The 13,228-nt window shown below is 37.1% G+C and overlaps 1 protein-coding gene across 2 annotated transcripts in view; it reads left to right on the top strand.

Moving 5' to 3' along the window:
• LOC148950190 (uncharacterized) overlaps positions 1–13,228 on the top strand; it is a 117,930-nt gene that overhangs the window by 57,154 nt on the left and 47,548 nt on the right. For both annotated transcript variants that reach the window (XM_089091498.1, XM_089091499.1), the window contains exon 5: positions 10,458–10,561. In XM_089091498.1, coding sequence (XP_088947624.1) covers positions 10,458–10,561 — 104 coding nt within the window. The remainder of the gene's footprint in view (positions 1–10,457; positions 10,562–13,228) is intronic.

Here is a 13,228-nt window from a genome sequence, read left to right as displayed (position 1 = left end):
CCACGCCCACCGTTCCACACCAACCCTCCCATTTCTGCTCTTAAATTTTAACCAAATCAAAGTAGTGTAAGTGTATCCATGCTATCAAAGAAAGTAAACAGATTTTTAGGCGAATGGTGTCAAGTTTTCCATTTCAGGTCAACTAGAGAAGCTATGAAACTAAATTAAACATTACTATTTGTGTTCAGATTTGTAAAAGGCTTTATGTTGTTAAAAATGGCTGAAAATTTTTCTCCGGCGTAGAAATAACAGGCCAAACTAGTAAATTCTTAAAGAAAGAAAAGATTTAAGGTTCTAAAATCTTTTTACCTGAAAAGACTATGTCAATATAAAACGAACAGAAATTAATTTAAAAAACTTTTTCCACAAAATAGGTTTTTCAAATAAAAGTAAAGAACTCCATTAAACAAAAAATGAATAAAAATAAAATCAAATGATCTACCAAGCGTGAAACTACCACAAATCAGCATAAATAAATAAAAGAAGCCCAAAACGAACAGAAATTACAATAAATAACCAAATCAAATTAAAAACGAGCAGAAACTAATTTAAATAGGGCTCAAAATCCCTATGCCTTCGTAAGGCCAGAAAAAAAATTTGCACTTTACTGAAAAAATACAAATGAATGTACATTGTCTGTTTAGTATACATATACTGATATTTAGTAATCAAAATGTTAATAATATTTGATTTATTAAAGTTATAAGAGTAAAAATATTCATATTTTTTTCAGTAAAGTGCAAATTTTGTCCTGGCCTTTGGAAAGCATAGGGGTTTTGCGCCCAACTCGTGTTAATTTCTGGTCGTTTTGAGATTGACTCGGTTAATTATTGTAATTTCTGTTCGTTTTGGTTTTCATTTATTTATCAATGCTGATTTGTGGTAGTTTCACGCTTGGTAGATTATTTGATTTTATTTTTGCTCATTTTTGTTTACTGGAATTCTTTACTTTTCTTTGAAAAACTTATTTTGTGGAAAAAGTTTTTTAAATTAATAGCAATAAACAAGGAACAGTTGGAAAGTAACCTGACAACTAGAAAAATATCGCAGAAAAATAAATGCAAATAGGTTTTTAGTAAATGTGACTTCTATGTATACACTACAAATAGTTTTATCCTGTCTATTGAATAGTAAAAATAAGTAAATAGTATGAATAAGTAGCCTAAATATAATAATCAGCAATCTTTCTTTGAATATACAGCCTTTATGCCTATACTTCTCCAACTCATAAGCGGCAAGGGGCTGGGGTTCGTATTTAGTGATCTGCTAGGAATGTTGTTGCGACCCTTGAAACTGGATGTCCTCCATTCTTTTTTGAATTAATATGCTTGACAAGTTTAAAAAATAAGTGCATCAAATTTACAAAAATAGTGAATTATCAGAAAAATAATCTTACTTACTTGTGCTTGTTGCACGTTCAAGCCGCATCCAGACTCATCGTGGTGCCCAGCAGATGACGACAATTCTCCTTCCATCGGTTCCACTCGAGGGTGGCAGGCTCCACCATTTCCAGCCACTGGCGATCCCAGCGACGGCCGTATTTTCGGAATGCCCCGATTGGCTCCAGATCAGACTTAACTGTTGCTAGCCACGTCTTCTTTTGGCCTCCTGCCCTCTTCTTCCATGCAAGTAGTGGTAGAAATTTGAGGCATTTTTTGCTTAAATGGTCATCTGGCCTGCGCATTGTGTGGACAAACCATCTCAGTCTCCTATGCTTAACAATGTCAGAGACAAGTGGGCGATCCCCACATCTTCTCCTTACTTCTTCATCCGAGATTCTATCTGAGAGGCGGATACCCAGGATATAGGGCATACATTTGTGGTCGAATATATTCAAGCTCAACGCTTCGGCTGCTTTGCATCCATAGTTTCACATCCATAGAGGAGGACAGAGAGAACCATAGCTTCATACACTCGGAGCTTTGTACGTAGCGATATTTCGCTCCGGTTCCAGAGATACTTCCGTAATTGAAGGAAGACACTCCAGGCTGACGATATGCGGCTCTGGATTTCTTCTGAAGATTCACCGGCAGGGTTTACCATCGATCCGAGGTATTTGAACGACTGGACGTCCTCTATCTGATTGCCATTTAGAGTCACAGGGGTTCATCCATCCCATCTGTTCGCAGGGATTTTGTTTTTGGTAGGCTTATTTGGAGACCAGTCGAGAGTGCTATGACTGCCACATCATTTATCATAGCCTTGGCTTTTGAATCAGACTCAGCAAGCATGTCCACATCGTCAGCATAGTCAAGATCAGTGATGAAGAGGGACGGGCTTACTGCTATGCCTTTATACTTGTCCAGGACCCTGAGGATCCAATCGATGACGAAGTTGAACAAAGTTGGTGAAAGGACACAGCCTTGACGTACACCTTCCTCGATCAGGACCAGATCTGAAAGATTGCCATCGACTCTTACCCGGGCATTTGTTCCATCATAGTAGACCTTTAACAGATTGATGATTTTCTCAGGCACACTCTCCTCTCCCATAGCTTCCTATATTGCGTCATGACGGACCGAATAAAACGCGGTAATGAGGTCTTTGAAGATTTAGATTGTTTCTTGCTGGGCTTTGAACTGGTGCTCAAGGATCTGTCACAGGCTAAAAATCTGGTCACAACAGCCCATGCCTGGCCTGAATCCTGCTTGGTTGGGTCGCGTTCGGCTGTTTCTGGTGTCTTTGAATCTATTTAAGAGTATGACTACGAACAGCTTGGCAGCAATGGGGATAAGGGATATACCTCGGTAGTTTTTGCAGTCCATTCGGTCTCCTTTTTTGAAGATAGGGACGATTATTGAGGTCTTCCAGTCATTTTGGATGTATTCATTGTCCCAGCCTTCGGTTATCACGCTATGAAGTTCATCCACCGCCACCTCGGGGAGAGCTCTCAGTAACTCGGCAGGAATCCCATCTATTCCTGGGCTTTTATGGTTTTTCAAAACTTGGATCGCCTTAATTACTACATCCCTGGAGGTTGGGTCCGTACATACTTTTTCATAAGCCTGGTTGTGCGGGGGGTTCTGCGGTGCTGTAAGTGGTTGCTTTCGATTACTATTGTCTCCTGGTCTCAATAGCTCTTGGAAATGAACTCGCCATCTTTCGATACGTTCCTCGCTGCTTGTGAGTATTTTCCCATCGTTCACCTTAAGCGAGGGGATGGTACTTTGCTTCTTCTTCCCAGTGCATTCTCCAAGTATCTGATAGAGTTTTCGTGTATCGTTCCATGATGCGGCTCTTTCCATATCACTGGCAATATTAGACCAGTAGCCTTTTTTGTCAGATTTTGCCGATTTTTGACATCCTTGTCGTAGCGCTTTGTATGTGGGGGACTTCTTGTTGGTCATTTCCTTTTTCTTGGCAGAGAGTTTGAGTGTCTTTTCTGAAATCCATTTCTGGGTTTTACGCTTGACAAACCCAAGTATGTTTGAGGCAGCTTCAATGATGTGGTCCTTGAATTTGCTCCATTTCTTCCCAATCTTTATCTTGAGGCACTGATCAGTCGGGATTGCCTCCTCGGTACCATCTTGAAGGATAGCGAAGCGGTTTGAGATTTCAAGGACAAATGCTCTTTAGTACTCATCTACCTTCAACTTCGACACGTCTATTTTCTGGCTCGGCATTGTAACCTTCCTTGAACTAAGTCTGTACTTTAGTCCTTTATTCAGAAGTATGTGGTCAGATCCATTTTTCGATCCCATGTAAGCACCTCTGTGAGCTCTCGAGTCCACCACCATAGATTTCTATCGTCGGGATACAAGGAGATACTCTATTTGGGCCTTTACTCTTCCATCGCGGCATTCCCATGTATACGTATGACACGGCTTGTGCCTAAACCAAGTGTTAGCCACAGCGAAATTGTTCTGCATTGCGAACAGCAAATGCCTGTTTCCATTTATGCACCTGTCTGCAAGGCTGTGCTTTCCGATCACATGTTCCGAGTTATTTAGCTTTCTGCCAATTCTGGCATTGAAGTCGCCTCCAATTAGAAGGATATCTTTCCGGGGAATCTTATCAATGACTGTCTGCAGGTCACTGTAAAACTGTTTTTTTTGCTGTTCAGTGGCATCTCTTATTGGGGCGTAAACGCTAAGGACAGTCAGATTGTTCGTGCGACCTTTAATTCTTGCCCGTACGATTCTCTCGGACACAGGCTCATATTCCATGAACCTAGTAACTGCTTTGGGGGACAACAGGATACTTACTCTTGCTCGACCAGATCCATCTACCGATCCTGAGTTATAAAAAGAGACCGCCTTCCCAGGCGAGCATGTAAGAGTCAAGATGCTAAGTTTATTAAGTCTTGTCTCAATGACGCGCAGAATATAAAGGTTATAAAGGGTAAATTCATCCGACACAGCAGCTCTTGTCAATGAACATTTAACTGGGCATAGGTTCATGTAGCCAATCTTTCGGTTTTATGCGCTTGATTAGATAATAGCAAGTACAGTGTTTGACTAGTTTTTCATTCTCATCACATTGCCTAATACCGGGGATACTGTAGCCAAACTTTAAATCATCATATTTGCTATCATTATCGGGTGTTTCTTGGGGATAAGGTACACCACAAGGTCCTCAGTCTTGCGGTCACCCGAAGTGCGTCGGCCACTACCTTGCTCGCCAGGTAGCTCAGTAATTTTTACAGCAATGCACCACTTTGAGGTGCCCCAATAAATTTCCTATGCTGTCTAGGGACAGAGATTCAAGACTTATTACCTGAATGCCCACCACCGCCGTGGAAATTTCCCGGCTTAGCTAGCCCTTTGCTCCCACCTAGAATTGTTTTCTGTAGGACTATAAGTTCGTAACTTACAGCCCTTTTCCTAGGGACTATTGAACATAGTTATTGTTATTGGACGCATATTTATTGGATCTTATAGGCATAGTTGTAGTTATTGGACCTTATTCGGCAGATACATTTGTAATTGTCTATTATAAGACGTTGAGTTAATTAAGGTTTCTTTTTTAAAGAGTGAGAGCATTAAACTGTATTTAGTGAAGCTGAACTTTTGTGAACAGGATGAGGGAAGGGGGTTACGCCAAGAAATAGTCGTTTGGAATTTATTAATCCAATTATTTGTTATTCTATGAATTTCTTTCTATTAAGAACATTCAATATCTTTAAAATCATTTTTGCGAGCCTCAACGTCGGCTGACCGCGTTAAAGACAAAGAGTTCATAGCGAATTCTCCCAACGGACTAATGAAACTTACTAAAGGGGCTGGGAGGGGAGTATACGGGAGGGGTTCTTGTAAACCTCCAGTTAGGGTTTGGGACCATAATTATTACTATGGTACCGTTTTATACTTCCAAGATTTTCAACTTGAGACATGGCACTAAAAATGCCGTTTTTAGTGCTGTTTGGCACTTGCAGATGGTAGAATTTATAAGAAAAACTTAGATGTGAGCAACAGCTTTAATATGAGCTATTTAGCACCTGTCTACAATGTTCTGGTAGCCCGCTTACCCCGCCCCTGGAGAAATGGTGCAAAAAGTGCTATTTTTAGTGCCATATGGTCCTTACAGGTGGTGGAATTTATAAAAAGTGGGTAGATATGAAATAGATTTAAAATGAGCCATTAAACATCGCTCTATGATGTTCTGGTTACTTCCTAGCCCTGAAAAAAAAGAAAAACAAGTGAAGCACATCAGTGTTACCGATGCAAAAAAGTGATTTTTCTTGCAGTTCAAGGTGGGGTATTGTAAATCCCCAATTCATGGCTTTCAACCGTGCTGATTCCAAAGGTGCATTTTTTATTTCGATCTGGCGCCATTTTCGAGGGGTTTTAGGTTTTTTTCGAAATTACCATACATTTGTTTTTGAAGTAAACTTTTACTTTTAAGATGAACCGAAATAATAGTTACCATCCCTAAATCAATGTCAGATGGAAATTTTTTCTCATTAGGCAGGCTTTTTCAAAACACGTTTTTAACTTTTGGTTACTATGAGCTGTGGATCGCTCTTTACCTGGTTGCTGCTGCTGCTGCAACCATGATGAGACAGAGGAAAAAATATATCAAAAACACATCGCTCTTTAGCAAGTTGGGTTGTTGCGGACAAGTGCCCACAGGGAGGGGGAGTCAGCCCCTTCTCTTAGAAGACGTATCAAAATAAAAAAAATTTCACCACTTCGAAAAAATAACATGGAACTTATCTGGCAAATTTTTTTCACCCCCCTTTACATTAAAATTTCAATGGCCCTCCTTAGGTCTAGAGGACGTTAAAACTTAAGAAGCAATGGAAGTTTAACTGTTTTCATTTATTTAAGTAGCTATTGTTTGCTTGCATTAATGTGCGATTTGTAAGAAGGCCTCCTAAATGCCACCCTCCTAAATCTATAATAAAACTTTTTTTTTTCCATGGAAACTAATTACTCTGTCGAAGTGTGAGGGGTTTTTGTCGAAGTGTGAGGGTTTCTGTCGAAGTGTGATATTTGGTAGTTATCAAATAATCAAAAGGTATAATTTTTATGCAGTTTTCTCGATTCATTTTTAAACCCACCTTTCCTATGCCACTGACCTCCTAGCCTGGCTAAACAGTATTTTGTTTATTTTGAAGATTTAACATAACTTGTTAAGTTGAAGGCTGATTTTGCAATAAAAACCTTTTCCTGTTCAATTTATAATCAAGTGTTTAACCTGACTCCATAAACCTTCAGACTGATTAGTGCGGTCGTTTTTGTCATCCAAAATACAGCTTTTTCATCATTTTTATATCAGCAAATACTGGTCGACTCAAATTTCGTCTCTTATGAGCTAGCCTCTTCCTTCTGATTGGTTGATGAGCCAGTTCCATTAACAATAGTAAATATTTAACTAGAATCAAGTCACCACACCCGTAGTGTAGTATTTCCTTTGGAGAGGCATTTCTCTGAGCCTGGTTCTCGGAAGTTCCATTAGTCAAATGTTGCTTGCAACGCCGACCCATGACGGTTTTCTTTCCCAGGTGTGGCCGGGATTAGTTATGAAATAAGTAGTGTCGTTAATAAAAGAATATGAATTGTAAATACGAATTGTATTGGAAATAATTTCGTAAATGGTTATTGCTGAAATATTAATGCACGTAAAGCAATATCTATAATGGGTATATTTAAATTAACGATGAAAATGTCAGGCTACACTTTACCCATCTAAGAAAGTATGAATTTAATAGTATTTATATCGGGAAACTAATATAGTGAAAGAGTCCTTGGTAAGGCAAAAGGATTAACTCCGCTTCAAATATTTTATGTTTTACCGTCAAAGCTCTTGAAATTCCGTAATAATAAATATCGACGTCCCAAAACGACATAAACTTTTATCCTTTAGCTCAGTTTATAAAGTTTTCAAAAGCAACCAGGTAACTGAACTGCGTATCACTCTTAAAAACCTAAGAAAGCCGAAAAGTTCGGGGTTCTTTGTCTTCTCCCTCCCCCCCCCAAAAAAAAAAAACTCGATATCCTAAAAGCTGGTTGTTTTTATTTATGGCACAAAATTACATCAACCAGTTTGACATTTTGTCAAAATTCTGTGCTGGTCAAAATGGAAAGATTTTGGCGGTTCTTGCTGAAGGATGATATTTTTTAGTAACAGCAAATGACTAATTAGGAGTAGTTGAGAAAAAATAACAAACAAAAAACCTTCGAACCAAGCACGTGCGCAGGACTTTCATTTGGAAGAGGAGGGAGGGGACACAGAGGAGGAGGGGGACTAAGCGCCTAAAATAAGCCACTTATATGAAAAGTATATGAAACGTTCGTGACAATCAGAAAAATCTTGAGGGTTTTTTATGTTTTTTTTTGGGGGGGGGGCGATCTTGAAAACATGTCATATGTGTACATGATCGATTCCGAATGTATAACAAAAGCTGCTTTTCTGAAGCAGTCATTAAAAAAAAAAACGCATGTCATGCAGGCAACCCTGCTTCAGTATACACAAAAAAAAAGAGTAAGAACTAACAAATATATTCAATATATTCAAATATATTCAAGTAACAAATATGTTACTCCTTAATCGTATAAATGAAATTATCTTTGTCAGAGATGGGAGTCACATGAAAATTACAGAAAGTACGATAAAAGGAAGAGCACGAACCGATCTCATAAGTTGTCCCATTAAAATATGCTTGTAAAATTTAGAAGTTTTGTACTTTTCCAGAGAAATGTCAAAGATATGTTTTTTTTTTTAGTTTTTCCGATTTTTTTTTTGAGAAATGACCGCGTCAAACCAGTGGCTATAAAAATCAAGGAGAAGTCTTGCTCGAATTTTTGGTTTTATTCCCCTTTTTGAAAAAATGGGCCATGCCAAAGGGTCAATTTTTAATATTTCTCGCCGAAAACAGCAATTTAGAAAAAATGGCATTGAACGAACCGGAATAGCCTCTTAGTTTAAAATACCGAAAAACCTATTAATACACTTCCTTGTTGTTGAAGAAATATTGTTCTGCAGTGGCACATATCGTTCGTAATCACGTATGTAGTCCATATAAAATTAATTTAAAAAGCAAAGATTTCCTGAAGGAAGTAAAGAGCGAAGATGAAACTTAAAATGAACAAAAAATATTACTTTACAGCCTATCATATATCGATAAAACTAGTGTAAACCAACTGGTGATATTTCTCTATGTTTGTAGGATTATAGAAAACTAGCGCTTTATTGAAAACAAAATCCAAGTATAAAAAAGAAAGAATATTGATTATGAGTCAAAAGTGAGTACCTAGCCTCACAACAACAAACTAATCTGTAACACTTTTCATAGTCTTACACGAGCTGTGATTTCAGTACCTTCCACTGTACACTTAAATTTATCTTAATTTCAAGTATAAACAAAAAGTTATTTTAATAGACACAAAATCATTAAACATCAAACAGAGATTATGGATAAATTCATCAGGTAGTATATTGGTCTCACCTAGTATTACTCGAAATAAAGAACAAATAAACCATAATATGAACTCTGGAAATCCTGTTATTTCTCTCTGTACAACGGAGAATTTAAGTTAGGATACAGATTCTAAACTGAGTCTGTAGTCCTAATACTATTAAGATTGGTTCACTTCAAACTTGTCTACAAATAATCATAAAGTGTCTTTTTTAAATCCAAAACGACAGTCAATCATTGAACTGTGCTCATTGTGCAGAATTGATTCCAAATTAAACGAAAAAAAGCAACGATCCTAAAATGCTTTATTTTTACACTGTTAAAAGTGTCCTTAAATGGTTTACTTTAACAGTAACTAACCTCCTATATTGTTTTGTGTTTTCAGTAAAGTGCTAGTACCCATGCAAAAAAGTGATTTTCCTTGTTGTTCAAGGTGGGGGACTATAATTTCCCTTTAATGGTTTTCGACCATGCTGATTCCAATGTTGAACTTTTCATTTTGATATGACGCCATTTTCGAGGGATTTCAGGCTTTTTTCGAAATCACCATAAATTTATTTTCGCAATAAACTTCTACTTTTAAGACAAACTGTAATAATAGTTACCATTGCAGAATCAGTGTCAGATGGCATTTTTTGTCATTTGGTTGCAGCTACTGCTGCAACCATGATAAGTAGATTAACAGACAATAATTTGGAAAATACAATTTATCGGGTTACCTCATTTGACGCTTGATACATTTATGTACAGTATATAGTCGGGAAGTCAAACTTGAAAATCTGACAAAATAATGATTTAAGGGGTATAAGTGATCTGAGAGAGGTTTCAGACTAAATCGACCATGTTGATTACGAATATTTTGAAAATTTACTAGTGGAGTTTTGTGGATTTTTTGGCCTGTCATCCCCCTTCCCCCCTCCTACCGGATATTTTGTTCAGGTGTGGTTCAGTGGCGTAATTTCTTCAACATCCTGGGGGGGGGGACAAAGTTGGAGCCGATTTTCCCGTCAATTGAAAATGACAGTGACAATATATATACTTAAGAAAACTTAAATATGTATACTAAAAAAAACTGATCTGTTTCTGCGGATACTTGAGTTATATAGGTCTATCTTAAGAATTGACAAGATTTTTGAAGACGCCGAATTTCAGCTGGGGGGGTAACTGGGGCCTGGGGAACTTGCGCCCCCTGCCCCGGAGCAAATTACGCCTCTGGTGTGGTTGTAGGAAATTGAGTAAAGGCTCATTGAGCCTTCAAGCAGATTTGTTTTTTCCATTTCTAGCGCGCATTTTAAGTAGCAATAGAGATCGCACTTCAATAAACTGCTGTTTAGGCCATTTTGCACTGTTGGGTTGTAATTGTCGACCAAATCGGACAGAACGAGGAAAACAATATGGAGATATCCATTCGCTTTAACTTATCAAAAAGCATTATATGATCCACCAGTTCCCAAAGGCACCCTCCCATGGAAGTGCGTGAATAGAAAGTTAATGTTGTCTTTTAATAGTTAACAGAAGATATTTATTCCTAAGGATCAGCTAAATTTCCTGCTGAATGGAACTTCTTTCTGTTGTGAAAAAATTTGTTTTATTTCAGAATTATCAGTCTACATTCCGTCCATATCAAAACGGTTATCATAATTACAACAATGCCTACACGACCGGCCCATACGCAAATATGAATGGGGCCCAACCACCAAGGTAATGAATTCTTCTTTAAATATTTTTTTTCTACTTCTTATATCTATAATATTAACTTTATTGGAAGGTTGCCAAAGCCCGATTTTTGCAGGAGTCAAAATGATTTCTTAATGGGGAGTGTGTGTGTGTCTAATAAGAAAAAAGTACTTATTTAGCCATTACTTTAAAACACATGCTTTTTCTTTTGTACTTTCTAATTGGTTGGTCCGAGGCGCCTACTTCCCTCTGGCCGGATACCACCCCATTGTGTCTTTTTGCAAAGTTATAACAGTTATTACGGTCCTTGTGTTTAAAAAACATGTTTAATAAAAAAAAAAAAAAAAAAAAGATCGTGACTTTAAGGACCATATTGAGATTCCGAATATGACGTTGTCGTACAAGTCAAAATTGAGACTATGTTGTGTAGCTTTGAACATAAGGGAAATGCGAGTGGATTGATAAGTGCCATGATTTAGCAAATCTATGGGCGTATAGCTTATTGCAATTCAAGTATTTAAAATGGAGTACACTCTTCGATGACGAGAAACAATAGAAGGTTGAAGTGCACGAAAGTCATCAACATATTCTCAGCTGTTTAGGTATTGAAAAATGCTTGTTTACGTTTATTGTTAAATTATTATAATCCAAGGAAGGATATAGTTTTGAAGGTATTGTTTACATCCGTGTTTGTATCAATTGATGTACATCAAGTTTATTTATTTTTTTCTTTTTTTATTTTTTTTTTCGTTTTTTTTTACATAGGCTATAGGAAATTTTACTCCATAAACCGTGTGACTTATAAAATGAAACAAAGAAAAGCTTTTTCCCGAAGGATTTGGGTTTAAATATCAAACCTGCTGAAATTATCCAGGAGACAGAGTAGGTTGTCGCAATTAAAAGTTCTATTGCGTGTTCTACGCTGTACTGAAAACACAGAAAACGTATCAAATCCGAATTCAGACTTTCAAGCTGGAATGTCCATTCCTAAGACAGTATATCTATGTATTTGGAATCTGTCAGAAGTTTAACTGTGGGTCGTTTTTATTTACGTTTTAAGTTGTTCTTGACACCAAATAGTCCAGTAAATCAATCCGCATTTATACTTTATTCGTGTTTTTAGTATAATTATGATTAAAAAACTCGCTTTTATCAGACAACTCACTCGAACATTTAGTCCTAGAAACTAAATGAGGCCTTGACAACTTTGACCTACCTGCTTGACTTACTCAGGCACATACGCAGGAATTCTTTTTGGGAGGGGAACAACACAGTTCCTAAACAACATAAAAATAGGCATATTATCATAAAAAACATTGATGTTCTTTGTTGTTTTTTTTGGGGGGGGGCGGGGCGGGGCACAGGTCAAAAGTTTATCGTATATGTGCCTGACTTTCACTCTCTTAACTTGCATTTTCGATTTTCTTTTGAAAGACCGGAGAAGTCAATTTTTGAAAACAAAATGTCGTATGTTTTAGTTTAAGCACGCAATCAAACAGTTCCGAGTTCGTTACGAGTTGTTAGCGAGGTCATGGATACCTTGCTCTTTACGTTAAAGTTTCACTGTTTCAAAGTTTTTAAAGAATGACTCCTGAAACACAAGGGCCATTTAATTAGAATAGGAAACTTCTTTGAAAGTCCTAAAAACTTTAGCGTGAAGAGCAAGGTATTGAGGAGGGGGATACCCCTTCATATACAGAATAATTTCTGTTTATTTTGAGTTTTAATGTTGCTCTTTACTTTCAGTTGAAAAGAGCTGGGTTTTTTTACGTAATCTATTACAACATCTGGGACATTTTTTAGGTGCGACAGTCTACCCTGTGCCTGGGGTAGTTTCTAGAGGCGTGAACTTTCAATATCTCTCTTTATTTTAGTTGACAAAAAGGAACTTTTTTATTGGGATTTAACTCGCTTTTTGTTTTGTTAAAAATACTTCATAGCACTTAAATAATAGGTAATATTCAAGGTTAAAGTAAATAATGAGAGTCTAAATTTATTGTGTTTCCGTTAGGAAACGGATTTTTCGTTAGGAAAATCTAGTGATTTATTTCGAGGGGTCTCACATTTTGTGGGAAGAGCGGGAGGTGGATAAGTCAGTAGCTCAAAACCAGTGGACTATTTGAAGAAAAGATATTGAAATAAACAAAATTGACATTCCGGGAGAGGGGACGAATCCGGAGGTCTCCCAATGAGCATATGATTGGTTTATTTAAACGCAAGGCTATTAGAATAATGTTGAAATCGCAGGATAAGAGCTATGAGGTTTCTTAAAAATGCTATTTAGACTTTTGTTTAAAGTAGAAAAAAAATTAATTAAATTTGATAGCCATTTTAATGTACAAAAACATTGCTAATGCAAAAGAATTTGTTCACAACCAGCACCGTTGGGGAAAAAAGCTGAAAAAGGGATTAAAGATAAAATATTTAAAGTTATGTCCCTTAATGATACAAAATTCTGGCGCGTGGCCGAAACAACACGAAAGCAAAAGAAAAACACGATATTAAATAATAGGGCCATATAATTTATTCTTTGGCCAAGACTAGTTTTTTAAGAAGAAGTTGCCCATTATTTTTAAATCAAGAGGCCAAAGAGCTGAAAAATCGAGTTTTTTCAACCCTGATATTCTATTTATTATTTAATATTTAATGATACTATTTAATATATTATTTAATATCCGTTGTCAACAAAAC

Source organism: Artemia sp. Qi Xiang Cuo, chromosome 7, assembly GCF_049724085.1.
Source record: "Artemia sp. Qi Xiang Cuo chromosome 7, ASM4972408v1, whole genome shotgun sequence".
Classification (NCBI taxonomy): Eukaryota; Metazoa; Arthropoda; class Branchiopoda; order Anostraca; family Artemiidae; genus Artemia; species Artemia sp. Qi Xiang Cuo.
This window is presented reverse-complemented; position numbering and strand designations above follow the sequence as displayed.